The sequence below is a fragment of the Hemitrygon akajei genome, chromosome 21 (genome assembly GCF_048418815.1).
Source record: "Hemitrygon akajei chromosome 21, sHemAka1.3, whole genome shotgun sequence".
Lineage (NCBI taxonomy): Eukaryota > Metazoa > Chordata > Chondrichthyes > Myliobatiformes > Dasyatidae > Hemitrygon > Hemitrygon akajei.
This window is the reverse complement of record NC_133144.1, coordinates 11222194-11245810: the sequence shown is the minus strand read 5'-3', so window position 1 is coordinate 11245810 and position 23617 is coordinate 11222194. Positions and strand designations below refer to the sequence as shown.

The 23617-nt window shown below is 41.0% G+C and overlaps 1 protein-coding gene across 8 annotated transcripts in view; it reads right to left on the bottom strand.

The window, feature by feature from the left end:
• ppip5k1a (diphosphoinositol pentakisphosphate kinase 1a) overlaps window positions 1-23617 on the bottom strand; it is a 251625-nt gene that overhangs the window by 102208 nt on the left and 125800 nt on the right. For all 8 annotated transcript variants that reach the window (XM_073024800.1, XM_073024802.1, XM_073024804.1 and 5 more), the window contains 4 exons: window positions 21624-21847; window positions 13283-13410; window positions 9455-9569; window positions 8855-8962 (listed from right to left, as the gene is read on the bottom strand). In XM_073024800.1, coding sequence (XP_072880901.1) covers window positions 8855-8962; window positions 9455-9569; window positions 13283-13410; window positions 21624-21847 — 575 coding nt within the window. The remainder of the gene's footprint in view (window positions 1-8854; window positions 8963-9454; window positions 9570-13282; window positions 13411-21623; window positions 21848-23617) is intronic.

Here is a 23617-nt window from a genome sequence, read left to right as displayed (position 1 = left end):
CAAGACAATAGGCACAGTAGAGGACAAATTACAATATAATAATAAATGATGTTGATGTCAGTCTAGACTCTGAGTATTGAGGAGTCTGATGGCTTGGGGGAACAAACTGTTGCAGTCTAGTCGTGAGAGCCCAAATGCTTTTGCCAGATGGCAGGAGAAAGAAGAGTTTGTGTGAGGGGAGCATGGGGTGCTTCACAATACTGTTAGCTTTGCAGGAGCAGCATGTGGTGTAAATGTCTGTAATAGCAGAAAGAGAGACCCCGATGATCTTCTCAGCTGACCTCGCTATCCGCTGCAGGATCTTGCGATCTGAGACGGTGCAGCTGCTCAGGATGCTCTCAATACATCCTCTGTAGAATGTGGTGAGGATGGGGAGTGGGAGATGGATATTTCTCGGCCTTCGCAGAAAGCAGTGACGCTGCTGGGCTTTCTTGACTATGGAGCTGGTGTTGAGGGACCAGGTGAGATTCTCCACCAAGTGAACACCAAGAAATTTGGTGCTCTTAACGGAAGAGCCATCAATGTTCAGCGGAGAGTGGCCGCTCTGTGCCCTCCTGACGTCAACAACTATCTCTTTTGTTCTGCTCACATTCAGAGACAGGTTGTTGGCTCTGCACCAGTCTGTTAGCCGCTGCACCTCCTCTCTGTATGCTGACTCATCGTTCCTGCTGATGAGACCCACCATGATCATGTCATCGGCGAACTTGATGATGTGGTTCCAGCTGTGTGTTGCTGCACAGTCATGGATCAGCAGAGTGAACATCAGTGGACTGAGCACGCAGCCCTGGGGGAGCCCTGTGCTCAGTGTGATGGTGTTGCAGATGCTGCTCCCAATCCAAACTGACTGAGGTCTCCCAGTCAGGAAGTCTAGGATCCAGTTGCAGGCCCAGCAGTTTCAGCTTTCCAATCAGGTGCTGAGGAATGATTGTGTTGAATGCTGAACTGAAGTCTATGAACAGCATTCGAACATATGTGTCCTTTTTTGTCCAGGTGGGTGAGGACCAGGTGGAGGGTGGTGGCGATGGCATCATCCCCTGAGCAGTTAGGAGGATACACAAACTGCAGGGGGTCCAGTGAGGGGGGCAGCAGAGTCTTTAAGTGCCTCTTATATTGCTATTTTTCTATGGTCCACTCTCCTCTCCTATCAGATTCCTTCTTCTTCAGCCCTTTACTTTTTCAATCTATCACCTTCCAACTTCTCATTTCATCCCTCCTTCCCTCCCCAAAGATACCTATTTCCCCTTCACCTGGTCTCACCTGTCATCTGCCAATTTATGCTCCTTTCCTTCTTCCCACTCCATCTTCATTCTAACTTGTTCTGTCTTCCTTTCCAGTCCTGATGAAGGGTCTCAGCCTAAAACTTCGATTGGTTATTCCCCTCCATAGATGCTGCCTGGCCTCCAGCATTTTGTGTGTGTTGCTCTGGATTTCCAGCATCTACAGAATATCTGGTGGTTTGGGATTAGGCTGGAGGTTCTTTTACAACTAGCATGGCCACAATGGGCTAAATAGCCTTTTCTGTCACTGTAGGTTTTATTTTTGATTCTAAAGCCTTGTAGAACTCTGCCATGGACAGTTCCAAGCCAGTCTACAAAAGAAGGTGGCTTGGGCATGGGGCTAGCAACCCCATCCCGTAAAAACCAGTGCTACAGAAACATTCATACCTTAACCCTGGGAGAGGAAGGATTTTTGATGGGATACACTTTAAAATACTGGGCCAGGACAGAGGACGCTGGAAAGCTTCTATAGGAGCGATAGGGTTAAGAAGAAAATGCCTTGCAGAGAATGCAGAGGAACCCTACTAGAACCGTTCTATGATTCAGTCATGTGGAAGCAAGAGAAGATGGGATTACTCTCCTTACAGGTCAGGTAAGTGTTCAGAATTATGAGGGATCTGAATAGCCAAGAGGGGTGATCAGTAACCAGAGGCCATTGAAATTAGTTAATTGGCAAGGGGACGGACAGCATAAAGGAAAGATAGCTGATATTAAGAGGTGAGAAGTGTGAGGCAGAGCTGATAGAAGTAAACAGGCAGATGGAGCCTGGTTGATGAGGGTCATGGGAACAGAATTAGAGCGGGGGAGTTACTTGTGAACAAAAAAAATTGAGTTAATTGTCATTCAGCATAATTAGAAGTAATGACAATTCACTCCAATATTTTTTGTTTACAAGTAACTCTCCTGCTCCACTTCTGTTCCCATGCCCCTCGTCAACCAGGCTTCATCTGCCCATTTGCTTCTAAGTTACAGTAGTAAGTTTTAGTAGTAGTATGGGATCAGGGCAAAGAAAGGAGAGCATATTCAACAGTCTTTCCAAGAAGTCCACATAATGTAAGAAAGCTTAAGGAAGGTAACATAACTACAAGACGGAAGCAGCTGGAAGAAAAGGCAAACGGAAAAGCCAAAATAAAAACAGAAAATATTGGAAACACATCAGGCTCAGTCAGTGTCCGTAGAAAGAGGAAAGTTTTCATCTCAGACCCTTTGTCAGAATTAGGGAAGGCAGAAAATCCAATTAGCTTCTGTCAAGAAGTGAAGGAACCTCAAACAGACAAGCTCAGCAGGCCAGAACCCTGTAACTAGCAACACACATCTCAGAGGCATAATGTGCTTCTGATTATTGCATAAATCCACATGGTTTTTGCCCTACCAGAAATATTCCTTCTGTTCTACCCACCTCTCCTCCACCTTCTCTGTAACTAAAAATAGACGTCCATTTCCAATCACATTCTCTCTCTAGATGCTGTCTGATCTGCTGATTATTTCCAGCATTTTCCGCTTTTATTACTATAATTGCTATTATACAACACTACAATATTTAATTGGTCTTATTACAGAGAGAAATTCCTTCCTGCCTTATTAATGCAAGAAAGCAAACTTCTGTCACATCATTATAACTCACCATCACCCCTCCCTATATGAGCCACTGGCCTTATGGAGAATTTGACAGGGAGTTTTTAACTGTTTTCACATCGATCATAAATAACAAATAAGAGCAGTCACTTTCAAAACAAATTTCTGAATGATTTAGGAAATCTACTCTGAAAAATTGGGGCAACTGTTTGACAGGTTAAACTATTCCTGAGGATATGGTGACAGGAATTAACTTCAATAGCTTTAATAAGCATAGTGATCAATTCCTTTAGACACAAGAAGATAAAAAGCCAGAAGCAGGCCATTCAGTCCTTTAGACTGCGACTGCTCCAGCATTCAGTAACACTGTGGCAGAGGCAATAACATCAGCGCTCTGTGTAACCATATAAATATATTCAAATCCTCTTGCAGCAAAAGCTGAATATTGAATTCTCCCAGTATATTAACTTTCAATGATTCAAGCACAAAGACACCAAAGCCAAGGTGAAAACCAACATCTTTCAGTCTTTCATCATTTAAAAAAAGTCCTCCACCTGCCAAAGTCACATCTTTCCATTGTTCATTTATTTGGCCTGTCTACATCCCAGGAAGCCCCCTCTGTAGTGGGGATGGAGAAAGTCAGCAGCTTTAAATTCCTGGGGGTTAACTTATCAGGTGACCTGCCCTGGGCTGCCATAGATGCAATCACAAGGAAGGCATGCCAGTGTCTTTATTTTCTTAAGAGGTTAAGGAGATTCAGCCTTTCATTGAACACCAACAAATTTCTACAGATGTTGAAAGTATCATGGTTGCATCATGGTCTGGTACAGCAATTCAAATATGAAGGAATCCAAGAAGCTGCAGTGAGTAGTGGACTTGGCCCAAGATTTCACAGGCGCATCCCTCACCACCATCGGAAGTACTGGCAGGAGGAGTTGCCTCAAGACGACATCATCCATCACCAAAGATCCCCACCATATGGCCCATGCCATCTTCTTGCATTACCATCAAGCAGGAGGTACAGGAAGTCTGAAGTCCCACAGCACTAGATTCAAGAACAACTATTCCCCTTCAAACATGGTCTCAGTAAAGCAGCCAGTATAATCAAAAACCCCACTCAACACAGGCATTCTCTCTTCTTCCCTCTTTCATAGAGCAGAAGATACAAAACCCTCAAAGAACCTACCGCCAGACTCAAGGACAGCTTCTATCCCACCATTATAAGTCTATTGAACAGTTCTCTAGTATGATAAGACAGCCTCATGCCCTCACAAGATACCTTGTTAAAACCATGCAAGTTGTTGTCTTCCTGCACTGCACTTTCTCTGTAACAAATACCGTAGATTCCGGACTACAGAGCGCACCTGATTAAAAGCCGCAGGCTCTAATTTTAGAAAGAAAATCAATTTTGTACTTGTACAAGCCGCACCGGATTTTAAGCCGCAGGTGTCCCACGTTGTAATATGAGATATTTACACAGAAAGATATTACACGTGAGGATTTTTTAACTTTTAATTAAATCCGTATGGTAACATAAACAAATACATATTGCAAATGCTTTTTTTCGAACCGTGCCTGTAACACGGCTACTTTTAAATATACATACGTATCGGTAACACACAAATTACGTTGCGTATACTTTTTTACTGAACAGTGCACGAACAACATTCCAATATCTCCTAACGACTGGTAAAAAAATATATACTGCAGCCTACCAGGAAAAGTTATTGATCGCCTTTAACTTAAAAGCTGCATCATATGTTTGCAGCGGGTCTAATGCGCTCGCCCCCTCCTTTCTGTTTATCGCAAACCGGTATTTTCCCCACAAGACGCGGCGAAACCGGATGTGACGTCATAGCATCCCGGTATGTAGTACAGAAAACAAATATACTTAAAACACTTCTAACTTTAACTAGAAAATACTAACAAATGAATTACTAAGCGAAAATATTATAAACTAAATAACTGCCATAAAGGCAGCACAATGCTTTTCTTCGAGTGTTTTCCATGTTGATGAGGGTGAGTACAAATGACTGATTTACAATAATTTAATTGTGAAAGTGCGCTTGATTTATCGCACAATTTCATTGGACCTCTGTGAACTACTCATCAATTTTATTGGTCTACTGTTACGAGGCAAAATGTTTTTGGCGGCATGAAAAAAAACCATGCATTAGCCGCACCGTAGTAAAGGCCGCAGTGTTCAAAGCTGTTCAAAGCGTGGGAAAAAAGTAGCGGCTTATAATCCGGAATCTACGGTACTTTATTCTGCACAGTAACTGTATTCTACTGCTACAATGAATTGATTTCTATGAATGGCATGCACGGCATGTTCTTCCACTGTTTTCTTGGTACATTTGCCAATAAGGAGCCAATTTACCAATCAAAAGATCTTAAGGCATTGCAGCAGAAACAGAAAACATCAAGTGAGCGACATTTCTGTGGGTGAAAACACCTTGTTAATGAGAGAGGTCAAGAGGCCAGACTCGTTCAAAGTGAGAGGAAGGCAACAGTAACTCAAATGACCACACATTACAACAGCGGTGTGCAGAAGTGCATCTCTGAACACACATGTCAGATCTTGAAATGGATGGACTACAGCAGCAGAAGACCACAAACATACAGAAAAACACTTAGTGATCACTAGGTGTGTCTTCCACCTTATTTATTGGACCTGTAAAGATGCTGTGTAACATCAAAGCCAATTTTTTTTTAAAAACTCATTGGTCACAGCCTGAAAGAAGGAGGAAGCTAGAAACCAATTCAACATTACTTTTCAAACTGGAACTAGATAAGTACTGGGAAAAATATTTATAACCGGAAGTGTCAGGAATGAGCAGAGAATTGGGATTTTAGTAATATATTTCAAAAGACCTCCACAAGTACAATGGGCCTAATGGCCTCTATTTTAGGATGCTGTGTATTTTATAACTAAGAAATGTTTTTCTAAATTAGTCTGTGTCTTATTTTATCAAAAGTCCCATAGACTTCATCCAGTTCTCAGATCATCAGTGCCTTAAATCTCAAGAAATGCTATCCTTTTAATTTTATAGATACGTGAACATTTTCTGCATAACAAAAAAATTAATTTGGCCAATCTAGTGACCAAGAGGCATATGAACTGGAAATATTCAAGCTCAGTCTCTATTCTGCAGACTCTCAAGAGCAATTTACAACTGGGGTGATGAAATGGGTCAGTTAAGGAATGGAGAAAGGAGCCATGAGGTAGGATTACAGTGTCCACTGCCTGTTCATGGGTGAGTATTGGCTTAGGAATTGTCAGCAGCAATCTCCTATAGGTGATTACTGCCTGGGATTGTCCTTGAGGATGGGTGAGTTGTAAATGGTGATTTCTGGAAGGGAAAGGAAAAGTTTAAAAAAATCACACAATTAGGCTATTTTGCACAGTGGAAAGCAGATGGCATCTGATAAACAATTTCAAAGTTCAAAGTAAATTTCTTATCAAAGTACATATGTCATCACATACAACCCTGAGATTCATTTTCTTGTGGGCATACTCAATAAATTGATAATAGAATGATAACCAAAACAGAATCAATGAAGAACCTGTGCAAAAAGCAACAAAATGTGTGCGAGTGTGTAAGTAGATAAGTAGACAGACAGACAAGTAATAAATCGAGAAAAAGAGCCCTTGAAAATGAGTCCAGAGATTGTGCGAACATTTCAATGATGGGGCAAGTTAAGTGAAGTTATACCCTTTGGTTCAAGAGCCTGATGGTTGAGGAATAATAACTGTTCCTGAACCTGGTGGTGTGAGTCCTGAGGCTCCTGTACTCTCTTCCTGATGGCAGCAATGAGAAGAAAGGATGTCGGGATAGTGGCGGTCCCTAATGATGGATGTTGCTTTCCTGTGACATTTCCTGTCGATGTGCTCCATGATTGGGAGGGCTTTACCCACGATGGACAAGTTCACATCCTCTAGTTTTCGTAGGATTTTTCATTCAAGGGCATTGATGTTTCCATACCAGGCTGTGATACAGCCAGTCAATACACTCTCCACTACACAGCTACAGAAGTTCGTCAAAGTTTTAGATGCCATGCTGAATCTTCGCAAACTCTTAAGGAAGTAGACGCACTGCTGTGCTTTCTTCATAATTGTACTTAATGTGCTGAGCCCACGATAGGTCCTCCAAAACAATAACACCGAGGAATTTAAAGTTGCTGACCCTCTCGACCCCTGATCCTTCGATGAGGAAATTGAGAAGGCTGTTGATCAGGATACAGTGGACACTGTTGATATGGATATTAATAAATAATTTGACAAAGTACCAAGCAAAAGGTTGGTTTAGAAAACCAACACTCACAGAAAAGGAGGGCCAGTATCAACTTATATTAAAATAATTGTTTCAAGAGCCGATGATATCATGTTTATGGTTAATGGTTGTCTTCTGACAGGTAGTGGTGCTTCCCTGTGGTCCATGCTAGAATCATTTTATGTAAATAACTTGATGTTGAAATAGAGAATGAAATTTCAAGAATACCTTATAACACTAAGTGTGGCAAAGGCCAACACCAGGTCAGCCATAACAGAGCACTGATAGTCCAGCAGAATGAATTGACAAGAGGCATTAGGAAGTTAACACAAGAGTGAGGCAATGCAGAACAGATGGGAGAGGTAATGCAGATACAGTTCAAAAGAGATTGTCATAGAACAGAGGGACCCAAGGGTGCATATGCATTGATCTATGAAGGGCAACAGACATGTTAGTAAAGCAATATATGAAATATTGAGCTTTACAAATTGACTTACTTACAAAAATAGAAAATTTATGTTTTCCTTCACAGAGCTCATACAGTAGTGTGTCTAGTTCTAGTTAACATGGAAGACAAATCGGTCATTAAGAGGGTGCAAGGGGGATTTACTTGAATGGTTCAAGGGATGATTGATTTTAGACTGCAGGTTAGATGGAAGAAGCTGGAGCAATTTGCAGTTGAGCAAAGGAGAATGAGACTGGAAAGAGGTGGACAAGACTAGAACATAAGAACATCAGAAATAGGAGCAGGAGTAGGCCATCTGGCCCATTGAGACTGCCCCACCATTCAATAAGATCATGGCTGATCTGTCCGTAACTCAGCTCCATCTACCTGCCTTTTCCTCATAACCCTTAATTCCCCTACTATGTAAAAATCTGATACTATATCTTAAATATATTTAGTGAAGAAGCCTCAACTGCTTCCCTGGGCAGAAAATTCCACAGATTCACCACTCTCTGAGACAAACACTTTCTCCTCAACTCTGTCCTAAATCTTCTCCCATGAATCTTGAGGCAATGTCCCCTAGTTCTAGTCTCACCTACCAAAGGAAACAACTTTTCTACTTCTATCTTATCTATATCCCTTTCAAAATTTTGTATGTTTCTATAAAATTCTCTCTCATTCTAAATTCCAGAGAGTATAGTCCCAGGCGACCCAATCTCTCCTCACAGGTTAACCCCTTCATCTCTCTGGAATCAACCTGGTGAACCTCCTCTGCACTGCCTCCAAAGCCAGTACATCCTTCCTCAAGTACGGAGACCAGAACTGCACACAGTACTCCAGGTGCGGCCTCACTAGTACCCTGTATAGTCGCAGCATGACCTCCCGACTCTTGAATTCAATCTATGATTATGACTATGATAGGTTTTTAAGAATAAACAAAGAAAAGCTGCTCTCAGTAACAAAAAACACAAGAATAAGAAATTACATATGAAACATTTTCAGTGAGAATGGAGAAAGGCTTTTTTTTAAAACTGTAATGAGTAACAACCTGGAACACATTGACTACAAGGGTGGTGGAAGTGGAGACAATCAATTATTTCAGAAGAAACTTGGATAAGCACTTGAAGGGAAACAAACTTGCTGGGTTTCACCAAAGCTTGGGAACTAGATGAACTGGATGGCTCAGAGAACTAACATAGAACCAATGGGATGAATGGCCTCCATCTAGGCTGCAAATACATTCTGCTGCACCTGAGAAAGGCAAGCATTTCCATGGATCTTACCTTATTGTTATCCTCGTAAAGCATGATAACAATCTGAGTCATGTAATTCAGTTCTGAGACTGCCCCAAGATAGTCCATGGCCCTCTTCCACTGCTGGTCCTTTAGCTCCTGTAAACCAGGGAAGGCAATCTATTAATTCAGATTACAAGTAACTAAAGAATCCTTGTGACAGACTGTGAAGGTAGCAGAGGGAGGTAACTGCTTAAAGGGGGGGGGGGGGGAGAGAGAGAGAAGAGAAAGACAATATTGAGGAGTGAAAGGGGAAGGAAGTTCATGGAGTGATGAGATGGATGATGGATCAATTAATAAAATATATATTTTCTCCTTTATACAAGAGATTCTGCAGATGCTAGAAATCTACAACAACACACACAAAATGCTAGAGGAACTCGTCAAGAGAGGCGGCATCTATAGAGAGAGGATTAAACATTCAAAGTTTGGAGCCAAAATCCTTCAGGATATCTGTTTATTCCCCTCCAAAGATGCTGCTCAGTTTCTCCAGCATTTTGTGTGTGAATCTCTCCTTTCAAAGTCTGCTCAGATTTAACCACAAACTCATTAAGCAACAGATAATAGTATTACAGTAAAGCTGCTACTTACTCCTAAGAGACCCCCGTAACGAAATAAGCTGAGCAAAGAATGAACATGGCTCTCGCTCGTAAAATATAACCGAGTTCGAACGTGGCGTCCAGGAGACATCACCCCCCTGGAATAGCTAAACAACAACACAAAAGATAATCAGGTGAGCACAGTAGTGCCAAAGCAAATGATAATGGATTTCATTTCAAAGGACACGACACATTACACAAAAGCTAGTTGCCACAAACAGTAACCCAATAATGACTGGATTGTGCTGAAGGGTTAAACACTCATTGTGATGGGAACCAGCTTCTTCCTCCAGGCTGTAAGACCACTGAGCTCCCTGCCACCACCCAGGTTTCATCACGCATGAAGTGCCAGTAGCATTATACTGTTTTCTTTTTAACCTGTGTTGTATATGCACCTTATTATTTGTTAATTTATTTGTGATAATATTACCTTATGTTATATGTGTGAGGTGCAAGTACTGTGTTGTTCACCTTGGTCTGGAGGAACATTATTTCGCTTAGCGGTACGTACATGTGTAGGGTTGAATGACAAGAAAATCTGAATTTGAACTTAAGCTTGAACTGTGGGCAACAACTCTCATTCTTCTTTGTAACATTGGATGGGATCTTCTACTTTACATTCTTTGCCCTCAAACCACTCTGAACTACCCAGCCAAAACGGCCAGGCTCTCAGTTCACTAATATTCTGAATTGTGTCTATTTCAATGTAAGGAGTATTATAGGCAAAGTAGATTAACTTAAGAGCATGGATCTGCACATGATATGATTTTGACTGAAGGAGGGGCAAGACTGGCAGCTCAATGCTCTAGGGTTTCATTGTTTTCAACATGATATAAAGTGTGGCATTAAAGGGAAAGGGTAGCATTACTCGTCAAGAAAAAATGTCAGGGTTGTGCTCAGAGGACATACACTGGAGGGCTATATACTGAAGCAATATGGATGGAACTGAGGAATAAAAAAGGGATGGCATTGCTAATAGTATTGTATTATGAATCTTCCAATAGTCAACAAGATTTAGAGGAGCAAATTTGTAAAGAGATAGCAGACAGTTGCAAGAAAAAGGAAACTGATAGGTGATTTTAACTTTCCACATCTTGTATGGGACTCCCATACTGTAAAAGGTCTATATAGGATAGAGTGTGGAAAGCTTCCTTAATCAATAAAAAAGTCCCCAACTAGAGAGAGTGCATTACAAGATCTCCTTTTGGGGAGTGAGACCGGACACGTGACAGATCTAGTGATCATAGGGATCTTAGTTTCAAGATAATAATGGAGAAGGAAAGTAGTAATCCTCGGGTTGAGATTCCAAATTAGAGAGAGGCCAATTTTGATAGAATATTTAAATTATCCTAGGGTATGGATTGACAGGTTGTTTTCTAGCAAAGAGTCATTTTGCAGATGGGAAGACTTCAAAAGCGAAAAAGAGTACAGAGTTGGGCTAACAGATTCAAGGATCTTAAATGACTTTTGTTTGCATCTGTATTTTCTCAGGAGACAGTCACATATAGAACTGAGACAAGAGAAGTGAGGTCATGGACCACATCCAGATTACAGAAGAGGTGGTGCTGGCTGTCTCAAGGCAAATTAAGGTGAATGAGTCTCAAGGGCCTGATAAGGTGCCTCTTCAGACAATTTCTTGAAAGTGGCATCACAGGTATATAGGGTTGTAAAGAGAGATTTGGCACATTGACCTTCATAAATCAGGGCAGTTGAAATCCAGGAGTTGAAATGTTATGTTGAAGTTGTAGAAGATGTTGCTGAGGTTGAATTTGAAGTATTGTGTGCAGTTTTGGTCACCTACCTAAGAATCAACAAGATTGAAAGAGCGTACAAAAACCTTACAAGGATTAATTAAGGTATTTAGGGAATCCTGGCTTTCGAGAGATATTGAGGCCCTGGTGAAGCAAAAAAAGGTGTTTAGTGGGTATAGGCAGGTAGGAAAAAAATAAGGTACTTGAGGGGTGCAAGAAATACAAGAGAACACTTAAGAACAAAATCAGGAGGGTTAAAAGAAGGCATGAGGTTGCTCTAACAGACAAGGTGAAGGAGAATCCCAAAAGCTTCTACAGATACATTAAGAGCATAGGATTGCAAAGGATAAAATTGGTCCTCTGGAAGATCAGAATGGTAATCTATGTGTGTCGCCAAATAAGATAGGGGAGATCTTAAGTGGATTTTTTGCATCTGTACTTAATTATAAGACAGACACAGAGTCTATAGAAGTAAGGTAAAATGGCATCAACTTAATGGACTCTCTACACTAGGTTACTGTAGAGGTGGTGTTTGCTGTCTTGAAGCAAATCAGAGTGGATAAATCCCCAGGGCCTGGAGGAGGCAATTGCAGACATTGCAGAGGCCCTAGCAGAGATATTTAAATCATCCTTAGCAACAGGTAAGGTACCAAAGGATTGGACAATAGCTAACGTTGTCTCGGTGTTTAAGAAAGTCTCTAAACATAAACCAGGAAATTATACACTGATAAGCCTGACATTAGTAGTGGGAAAGTTATTGGAAGGTATTCTAACAGACAGGATATATATGAGTATTTGGATAGAAAGGAATTGATTAGGGATAGCCAGCATGCTTTGTGTGTGGCAAATAGTGTCTAACCAATCTTCTGGAGTTTTTTTTTGAGGTAATTACCAGGAAAGTTGATGAAGGCAAGGCAGCAGATGTTGTCTACATGGACTTTAGCAAGGCATTTGACAAGGTCCTGTATGGGAGGTTGGTCAAGAAAATTCAGTCACTTGGCATTCGAGATGAGGTAGTAAATTGGATTAGACATTGATTTTGTGTGAGAAGCCAAAGAGTGGTAGTAGATGGTTGCCTCTCTGACTGGAGGCCTGTGACTAGTGGAGTGCTGGGTCTGCTGTTATTCGTCGTATATATCAATGATCTGGATGATAATGTGGTTAACTGGTTGGGTGAGACTACAACTAGACGCCCCAGTTTAAGGGGGAAAGGTGAAACGGTTAAGGGAAACCTGAGGGGAAACTTCTTCACTCAGAGAGTGGTGAGAGTGTGGAATGAGCTGCCAGTGCAAGTGGTGGATGTGATTTCAATTTCAATGCTTACGAGAATTTTTATATGGGTACATGGATGGGACGGGTATGGAGGGCTATGGTGCGGATGCAGGTTAAGGGGACTAGACAGTTTAAATAGTTCAGCATGGACTAGATGGGCCGAAAGGCTTGGTTCTATGCCGTAATTTTCTAGGACTCTAAAGATGTTTCTGGATGCAAAGACCCAAGTTATAAAGTTTGAATGTAGAACTTTATTCCCTGGAGCACAGAAGTATGAGGGGAGATGTTATAGACATACAAAATGAGGGATATAGATAGGCTGAATGTATACAGCCACTTTTCTCTCAGGTTGGGTGCTGACGAGAACTGGAAGTCAAAAGTTAAGGGTAAAAGGTGAAACTTTAAAGTGAACCTGAGTGGAAACAACTTCACTTAGAGGTTGGCACGAGTGTGGAATGAACTGCCAGTGGAAGTAGTGGATGTGGGTTCAATTGGATAGGTACATAAATGGGAGAAGTTTGGAGGGATATGGTCCAGGTGCCAGTAGATGGGACTAGGCAGAAGACCAGGCCACACATACTAGATGGGGCATAGGACCTGTTTCTGTGCTATGATTCTGACTATTTTTTTGCTGGTCTGATTGTTGTTGGAAAGAGAAATGCAAAACAGATTTTCTTTTAAGGACTTTTCCCTCTGGAAACAAAATGTTATCCATAGGAGGATATGGCACAGAGTTTGAACAAGTGCATGGGCACTTTGAAAGTAACTAAGGTTCATCCTTTCAATACCCAACCTACAGTGGGTGCAGTTTATTGACAGATTCATCTTCATGTGTCCTTTGTAAATCCAACTGCATCTTCTTGATCAATGGAAGGCAGTATCCATAGGCAATATCCAGCTTCTCTTCCTTATTGATGCCATATTCCTACAGAAAGGAAAACAGTAAAAGTCTGTAACATGCAGCCCAGTATAAAAAGATGCTTGGTCAGATCCAGCATTCTCAGACTCCTGACAAAAGTTCTGCACTCAAAGAATCGAAAATAAAACTGATTATGGCAAACCCTATGGACAATAGTTCAGGCAGAGCTGAAGCACAGGCCATTCATACCATTACAGGAAACTAATAACAGCTATAGAGAGGAACCAACGTTACAAAACATAATCCCCACTGATGGGAACGGTAGCTCACAGAAAGAAAGATTTGCCCCATTTTCTTTACCCAAGGATGTGCTGGCACTTGAGAAGGTCCCAAGGTTCGCAAGAATGGTCCTGGGGATGAAAGGGCTAATGTAAGAGAAGCATTTGATTGCTCTGAGCCTGTACTCACTGGAGCTTAGATGAATGAGGGGAGGATCTCATCTGAACATATTGAATATTGAAAGGCCAGACAGAGTGGACATGGAGAGGATATTTCCGTAAGTGGGGGAACCTAGGACCAGAGGGCACAACCTCAGAATACAAGAACACCCCTTTAAAACAGAGATGAGGAGGAGTTTCTTTAGCTAGAGGGTGATCAATCTGTGGAATTCAATGCCGCATTGTGGAGACCAAGTCATTGGGTATATTTAAAGTGGAAGTTGATAGGTTTCTGATTAGTAATGGCATCAAAGGTTACAGGGAGAAGGCAGGAAAATGGAGTTGAGGGAACGATGAATCAGCCACAATGAAGTGATGGAGCAAACTCAATGGACTGAATGGTACAATTCTGCTCCTATTTTCTTCTGGTCTAATGAAAGAGATGATAGTAAATATATGGACAATGGTTCAGCCACAACTGAAGTACAGGCCATTCGTTCCATTACAGGAAACTGATAAACGCTAGAGAGAGGCACCACACAAAGTTACAAGCATATGCTAACCAATGGGAAACAACAACTCAAAGAAAGAGAGATCGGCCGCGCTTTACGAGGCCAAAGCTGGATTTACCAGCAATTTTTATTCTGATAGGATTTGACTGAGTGAATAAGAAAGCATTACGGTCTTTGATAACTTGTCATCAATTTACAATGGCATTGCAAGATTGAGGAAGCAGATTATCAGAAAGTTTATTTTTCAGGAAAAATTTTGCCACAGATACAGATTACAGCCAGACATGTTTGCTTTAAGGAACAAATTGGTAACAGGGTCACAGAGCAAGGAGCCTAGTATTGGATTGCCTCGGCCAAGATCCAGTACAAATAGCTTTCTATGTTTCAAATATCTGCTACTGCTCATTTAAAGCAGCATCTGAATTTCTTTTAGTTCTGCAGTTTTTACATTCACCAACTGTTTTCTGTTTGCTGTGGAACAAAGCCCTACAATTTCTCAGTGTGTTACCCAGTCCCTTAATAAATCAATCCCACCTCCTCAATAACTAGCAGTTAGTTATATAGCTCATTAACACAGTGCCACATCCCAAGATGCCTCACAGGAGCACTGTTAGACAAATCTCAACACCATGCCAGAGGAACAGCTGAACAGACAACTCAGTCAAAAGAGGTACTTTTTATGTAGCTCTATCGGATGCGAGATGAGAGAAAAACCAGGGGGAGTGGTGCGGATGGAAGAAAGCTGCTATTTTGGAATACAGCAGCACAAACCAACAGCTGATTCTGCAAAGCATTTTATCCCCATCAACCAGGCCCTCATTCATACCTCAGGAAGCTATTCGTGTGCTGCTAGATTTCAAGCTGAATTGGAGACCAACCCCTCCCATCGCTGCTGCCCTTCAGTGTTTGCTCAGCAGGAACTGAGCTGGATTGCCTTCATCTGTGGTTGCACTATGTGATACCAGGAACTGCTGTGAGGCACTCTTGCAGAAACATGGCTCCAGGACAATATCCATGAACCAGCAATCTACAGGCCATGACACTCAGGTACTTGGGCTATATTATTACTTCTACAAAATTATTTTCTTTTGTAACTGCATGTTTTCCTGATATCATAATTATATGTGCTGTGTGTGACTGTTGGTTCTATGTTTTGCATCTTGGCCCTAGTGGAATGCTGTTTCGTTTGGCTGTATTCATGTGGAAGGTTGAATGACAATTAAACTTGAACTTAAACATGAGAAATTCTGCAGATACTGGAAATCCAAAGCAACACACAAAATGCTGGAGGAACTCAGCAAGTCAGGCAGCATCTATGGAAATGAATAAATAGTGAACGTTGAGACACTTCTTCAGGACTGGAAAAGAAAGGGGGAAGATAACAGAAGAAAAAGGTGGAGGAGGGGAAGGAGGATAGTTAGAAGGTGATTTGAAGATAGATGGGTAGGAAAGGTAAAGGGCTGAAGAGGTAGGAATCTGATAAGAGAGGAGAGTGGACCAGAGGAGAAAGGGAAGGAGGAATATAAGGTGTTGCTCCTGTACCAAGGGTAGTCTCATTGCAGCACAAGATACGTAGATGAAGTGTTACCCCACCTGGAAGAACTGTTTGGGGCCCTTAATGGATGTGAGGGGGAAGGTGAATGGGCAGGTGTAGCACTTTAGCCACTTGCAGGGGTAAGTGCCAGGAGGGAGATTAGTGGGGAGGGATGAGTGGGCAAGAGAATCACAGAGGGAGCGATCCCTGTGGAAAATGGATGGGAGGGCCATCAAGCTGCCTAAAGGTGAGGGAGTAGGAAATGGGGTTGCAATAAACCAAGAGATGAATGATTATGGGGTAAAGGTTTTAAGCTCAGAGTGTGGGGGGAAGCAGGTGTATTAAGGTGAGGGAACAAGGAGCTCATGGATCAGTCCTGTTCATCAAATAAGAACATGAATATACAGAGAAGGGAAGGATATGATCAATATGTGGAGAAGGATTAGATTAAGAAAGAGTCATTGATATAATTAGTATGGCATAACATCATGGGGCAATTCTATACATACATCAAGAGTTAGAGGATAACTACTAAAGGATAAAGTAGGTAACATTTTATTGGATGCAGAGAGTGTGAGTGAGGTATTTACTGTGTACTTTGCTTCAGTAATGGGCCTCCTAATGTGTACTAAGGTGGATAAGTCCCCACTGACTGATGCGATTTACCATAGGCTATTGAAGAAGGCAAGGGACAAAACTGCTGGGGCTTCGACCAGTATCTTTAAGTCCTCTCTAGCCATAGGCAAGGTTCCAGAGGCCTGACAAGTGGCTAACATTGTATCTCCACTTAAGAAGGGAACAAGGGAAAATCCTGGGAAGTACAGACCAGCGAGTCTCATGTCAGTTGCTGTCAAAAATTCCTTGGGATGGGATATATGAGCATTTGGAAGCCAGTGGCCTACTTAAGGAGAACCAGCATGGCTTTGTACGTGCCTTACCAACTTGAGTTTTTTTGACAAGGTGACAAGGGAGATTGATGAAGGTAGGGCAGTGGATGTTGTCTACATGGATTTTAGTAAAGCATTTGACCAAGTTCCTCATGGGAAACTAATACAGAACATTAAGATGCATGGGATCTGCAGCAAGTTGGCTGTTTGGATTCAGAGCTGGCTTGCGATTAGAAGACAGAGGGTAGTGGTTAAAGGGAATTAGTCGAGCTGAAGGTCTGTAATTAGTGGAGTTCCACAGGGATCTGTGCTGGGATAGGTTCAAGGAGGATGTGAAGAGCAAGTTTTTTTTTAAAACTCTGAGAGCTGTGGATGCCTAGAATGCACTGCCTTGTATGGTGGTAGAGGCAAATATATTAAAGGCTGTTAAGAGATGTTGGGATAGGGACATGGATATAAGGAAGATAAAGGGATATGGACGTGGTGTAGGTGCAGGTAGGAGAGATTAATGTTTGGGTGTTTTTGATTTGCTTTTTAGCTTATTCAGCACAACACTGTGGGCATTATAGCCAGTTCCTATGCTATGCTGTTCTATGTTCTATGTCCTATGCAGTATTCTATGTTCCATGTTCAAATAACAAGAAATGGAACAATATTTCACACCCAGGGAAACCAGTAAGACTTTTGACAAAGCTGCAAATTACCTGTCACATTGTTAGAAAATATACACTCACTGGCTACTGCAAGGTACAGAATGGAACCCAATGTGGTCTTTTGCTTCTGGAGCCCATGCTCTTTAATGCGTGGTTAGTTGAGTTACTGTCACCTTCCTGTCAGCAGCTTGAACCGGTTTCCTCTGATCATTCTCATTAATATAGTGCTTTCAACCCACAGAGCTGCTGTTCATTGGATATTTTTTTTTTAGCATCATTTTCTGTAAATTCTAGAGACTTGTGCATGAAAATCCCAGGAGATCAGCAGTTTCTGAGATATTAAACAACCCTGTCTGGTACCATAATTAGTCCATGGTCAAAGTCACTTAGATCATTTTTTTTCCCATTCTGGTATTTGGTCTGAACAACAACTGAACCTTTTGACCATGTCTATATGATGTTATGCATTGTGTTGCTGCCACATGATTGGCTGATTAGATTATTTTATATCAAGCAGGTGTACAAGCATACCTAACAAAGTGGCCACTGTGTATAATGCTGTGCATAGCTGACTCAAAAAGCTGGGATTTGTGCAAACCAAATGCTCATCACTGAATTCACTCAATTCTGTTCACATAAACTCACAGCCATAATCCTTGGCTGGGTTAGCAGGAATAAACATGCAGTGAAGGTGTTGCTAAGGCTGCTATTAAAAGATTTCTTATACCAGCCAGCAACTCACTTTTGGGTTAACTATGGAAAAAATATTATTCCATTATGTGGCAATCCAGTGAGAAGTAAAAGCACATAATTAGATTTTCAGATATCTTGCTTATCCCACAACATAGGCGCAGGAAATTTCCTTTAAAAAAAGGAAAAGTGTTTTTATGTTAGCTTATCATAAGTTTCTAGACAGTTCATTCATAAAAAAAGACCTCAAGGTCATCTCCTGAACTTCTTAAGTGAGAAATATTCAACGGCGTGGGAGCAAGTGGGGAAGGACTTTTATTCCCAGAACAATGACAAGCAGACTGAAACCTCAATTAGTTTTCTTGGGAACTTTACTCTCTACAAGTCAGCAATTTATTTCCTGTTCCAAATAATTAGTTGAATAATATGGGAATAAGTGAGGGAAGACAAGGAGTTAAGAAGATTATACTGTCAAAACTATCACAAAATATAAAACCAGTCTGCAATACTCTAGTGCACAATATTCCCCAAAATCTGGCAAATGCATCTGTTGCAATTGATAATGCCAAATTCCCATTTGGCAAACAGAGGAGAAAATAATGCTGTGTGCTAAGATGCACATTTACTATCAGTCAAGAATGCAATCAGACACTGCAGACAGAATTCCCATTCACTGATTTCACGACAGACTCTGCATCTATTTTCTCTGAGCATGTGCATATACACATTCAGTTGAGATAGGGAAAGAAACAAACAGCAGAGGCAGGGGAAAGAGAGACAAACAGTGAAACAAAGAGAGAGGGATGGAGCACTCTGCCAAATCCAACAAAAGAAATACATAGAAGATTACTATATATAAAATGAGACAAAGAGCACACGTAATTGATATTGGTAATAATCATGAGTTTAGTGCCACTGAAGATACACTCGAGCAAGTTTTCAGTTAATTGTAGAATGAACATCAGTAAAGCATCTAAGAATAAAAGATGGGAGATTTACATCCATTGCAATTTGGAGGGTGGAGCTCAAGCAGAGCAGACTGTACGTGCAGACAGTGCCTGCAAAGCTTGCATACTAAAGCTTTGTCCACAGTGACAAGCGTCACCATTGGGGAAACGTTAGAATAGAGATTTATGATTAGACAGTGATGCAGACTTACAAACCTATTTAACGCATGGGAGAGATGATAATTTAAATAAGTGAAATATGCCAAAACAGTGAACATGCTAGACCAAATGAGTAAATAAAGCCCAACAGTTTTGACTGCAAATATGTACAGCTTTCTATTTCTGACATTGGCCTCAATGGTTAGTTATTATCTCAATTATTATGCATGAGAACTACACAAGGAAAGAACAGATCACTAAACAATAAATAAAAACCTAATTGCAACAGAGACCAAGAAAAAATCCTTCCATAGATTTAATTCAGTGGCTTCTGGATGAAACAATCCATTAGAGACCACATCACCGAGTACACATCAACATCTACCCTCTGGTCATTCATCTCAAAGAATATTAAATTTTTCAATCAGGCTCATCTACGAACTAGTTAACGTAATTCTTGATATTTAAGTACGTATATGGAATGCTTCTATTTCATATTTCTGCCATTTAAATGAAAGTCCTTTCTCTTCCCATGTGCTTTCACACCACTGAATATGTCTGGAGTGATAGAGGCTAAGAGGAGGCCTGAGATTATGAGGGATATGTATAGTAGATAATCAGGATCCTTTTCCTAGGATCAAAATGTCTAAAAACAAAGGGCTACCTAGAAGGCAGCTGGAATATCAGCCTCATTGCTAGAGTGATTGAGTTTAAGAGCAGGGAGGTTATGCTGCAACTGTACACGGTACTGCATGCAGTTTTGTTCATCTTCTTCAGCCCTTTACCAACTTTCACTTCCTAGTTTCTCAATTTGTCCCCCTTTCCACTCCTGATGAAAGGTCTCAGTCCCAAGCATCTACTGTTTACTTTTTTCCATAGATGCTGCCTGGCCTACTGAGTTCCTCCAGCATTTTGTGTGCGCTGCTTGGATAACTTCACACACCTCAAAGATGAACCAATTCCATAACCTAGACTCATTTTCAAGAATTCTACATCACATATTCTCCGTATTATTTATGTTTTTTTTATTTGCACAATTTGTCTTCTTTTGCACATCAGTTATTTGTCAGCCTTTGTGTATAATTTCTCATAAATTCTATTGTATTTCTTTATTTTCCTGTAAATGCCTGTAAGAAAATACATCTCAAGGTAGTTAATGGTGAGACAGGCATACTTTGATAAATTTACTTTGACATGATGTGCAGAGATTGGAAGGATACAGATCTTGTGCAGGCAGAAGGGATGAGTTTAGGTAGCACTTTGTTTAATTACCATGGTACAATACTGTGGGCTAAAGGGCCTGTTCTTGTCCTATACCGTTTGTGCTCATTTGAAATGTTGCATTGCCTTGTTAAAGTCCCTTTTAAATTGCACAGAATACACAGAAGTGTAACAGGCCATTCTGCCCATCTTGTCCATGCATACATTTGTACCCTGCATGAGTATCCTTTGTAACATTTATCTCATTTCCTTGCAGATACTACATCCAAAGGAAATCATCCAAATTGTTACCCCCCAGTGTCTAAGTAAAAAAATGTTCAAATGATTATTGTACTTACAGCCCGTTTTACATTCTCCCATAACAGAATGTCTCTACACATCTATTTTGTCTAAGCTAATAATAATTTTGAAGAGGTTACCTCTAAACCTTCTCTTTCGTAAAGTAAAAAGCACCAACCTTCTTTTCCCTCTTTAGCTGCAACTTACTACATCATCCTTGTATATCTATTCTGTACCTTCAAGTGATTTTGTGTCTTTTTTATAGTATGCAGACGAGAACTGTGCACAAGCAGCATAGTCTAGCAATTCTCCTCTAAAATAAACGCGCAAGGCTTTTCTTTGCCTGAAAATGAATTGAGTCATTCAAACAAAGAATGGCCAGGGAGCTTTCCTGTGAGTGGTGAATGAAAGGTGGAGAGCACTGATGCAGATACGCTTCATTCAAAACAGGATCTATTCTATTTCTGTGTGTGGCGTAAGTGTATGAGATGTAGCCTTCAAATCAGCCGTGCACTGGCATTAATTCAATTTAAAGAGGATCTAGTTTGTTGGAAAGTCATTTGAATTACAAGGTTTATCTTGAATTGCCAAACAGAAGCTGTAGCTGAGGACCTGGAATTAAAACACAAGAGGCAGAATACATTAAAATGCAGTGCTTTCAGGCATCAGCAGGTGACATCAGTGCCACCTAATGGCAATGCAATAAAACTGCAGTTTATGCCAGCACATACAAGAAAGCTGACCCTTTTAAAACAACATTTTCTTCATTCAGTAGTGCTAAGCCAAAAAAGGCCAGCCTAGAAGAGGTGCAAATGCTGAAGAGGAGCATGGAGAGATTGGCAGAAATATGAAATGAAAAGTACCAGCAATGTTGATCATGTGAAATGGTTAAACTCAAAATTGAGTTCAGAAGTATTGCCAGTTTGTGAACACTTACTATTTAGTTCAATTAATTCTTACCTGAGGGATAATGATATCTGCAAGGGCCTTGGAGAGCTTGAAGAGTTCCAAGGTGTCCTCAAGCTTTAAAGCGCTGTTGTGTTGCACATCATATTTGATGCAATCGTAGATATCTGGGATTTTACTGATGTCATAGCGACCACTCTTCATCCTGAAATCTTTCTCCAGTTTTAACCAGCGTTGCAACATTAGCTCCAGGGTCTCACTGTGGTACAGCTGAAGGTCTGCAAGTTACAACATCCATCATGTTAAACAGGTTCTTTTATATACCACCAAGCTAAAATCTAGAAAGAATGGAGTAGTCACTGCATGTAGCAAAGAAAAATTGTGAAGCTGTGAAAACAAAAATCCACAATTTCTCTTAATAAAATGCACTGTTACACTTGTACATGTACCTGAGTAGTGCTAGTGAAGCCTATGCAAGAATAAGGGAAAGAGCCTTTGAAAACCATGGCTTACAGGTCCAAACAAAACTTTTGGTCAATAGAGCAGTAGTCCTTCCTCCATTACTGTATGGAGCTGAATCATGGACCACCTACACTAGGCATCTAAAAGCCTTGGAACAATATCACTAAATATCTTGACAAAAAAGATTTTAAGGATCATCTGGAAGGACAGATGCACTAACACCAGTGTACTGGAGGAGGCCAATGTGAACAGCATCTCCTCCACAATAAAGTAATATCAAATCCGATGGGTAGGTTACATCATCCTGATACCCAACTCACGTCTCCCAAACACATCCTTTACTCCCAATTGAAGCAAAGTTAGCAAGCCCCTGATAGACAAAAGAAACACTTCAAAGATATCAAAATCAGCCTGAAGAAATTCAACATCAAATCTTAAAAACTGGGAAGACATTGGAGGAAATCTGTTCAAGAGGGAGCCATGTTACATGAGAACAACTTCAGCTTGTGCCCAGAGAACAAGTGGCAGCTGCAAAAGGAGGGAGTGAACAACCAAAAGACCCTTCCACTAACCATAACCATCATTTACTCTTGGCCACAGTACATGAGAATATGCAGATCCCAGATTGGCTTCTACAGCTATCTGTGGACCCACCAACAGATATCCCCTTAGGAGAATATCATACTCGCCTCAAGTAATTACACTATGACTACATGTACCCAACTACTCCAGAAAGTAATCACTGCAAAAGTTGCTTGGGAACACTGGTTAGAAATACGTCAAGAAAGGAAACCCCCATAGCTCACCCAACCTTCCACATCCTGCTGGTTTTCTCTGTACCTTATTCTCACATGGGACTTGAGACTTACAGGAAAACTGGCCTAAAGCAATAATAAAATACCCTTGGGAAGGTTGTGTTCTTGTGAACAGGCTCCCACAGTGCTGTTAGAGTGTTTCAGGAATTCACCCAAATATATTACTTTAGTGTATCCTATAGAAAACACACATTGCAGCCACATGGCACTGAGAGCGATGATTAATGAATGCCAATCAAGCAAGCAGCTTTATTCTGGATGGAATCAACTTTCTGGGGTATTATTGGAACTGCATTCATCCAAGCAAGAGGGGAGTATTCTATCACATGCCTAGCCTGTGCTTTATGGACAGTGAAAAGACTCTGGGTGAGTTACACTCCACAGTCACTCTCTGACCAGAGCTTTAATGGAAGATCAGAAGCCTGCATGTTTTTCTCTCCCCATACAACCTGGCCTGCTGAGCATTTCAAAACTTTTTTTTTGGTCACATTCATAAGGCTTGCGTGGTTATTCCAGTTAAGTTTCTGGTCAGTGACAATCCTTTGCTATTGATGGTGGAAGGTGCAACAATGGTAATGCCTTTAAATATCAAGAATAATTATTTAGATCAATCTTCTTGGAGACTGTGATTGTCAGACACTGGTGTGGTGCAAGTTTTGAAACCGCACTGTGACAGTCAGGAAGGCTTTACAACAGAGTCAAAACTGCCCAATGCGTCACCGTCACCAGCCTACCTGCCATCAAGGACACATATACAGAAAAGTGCTGGAA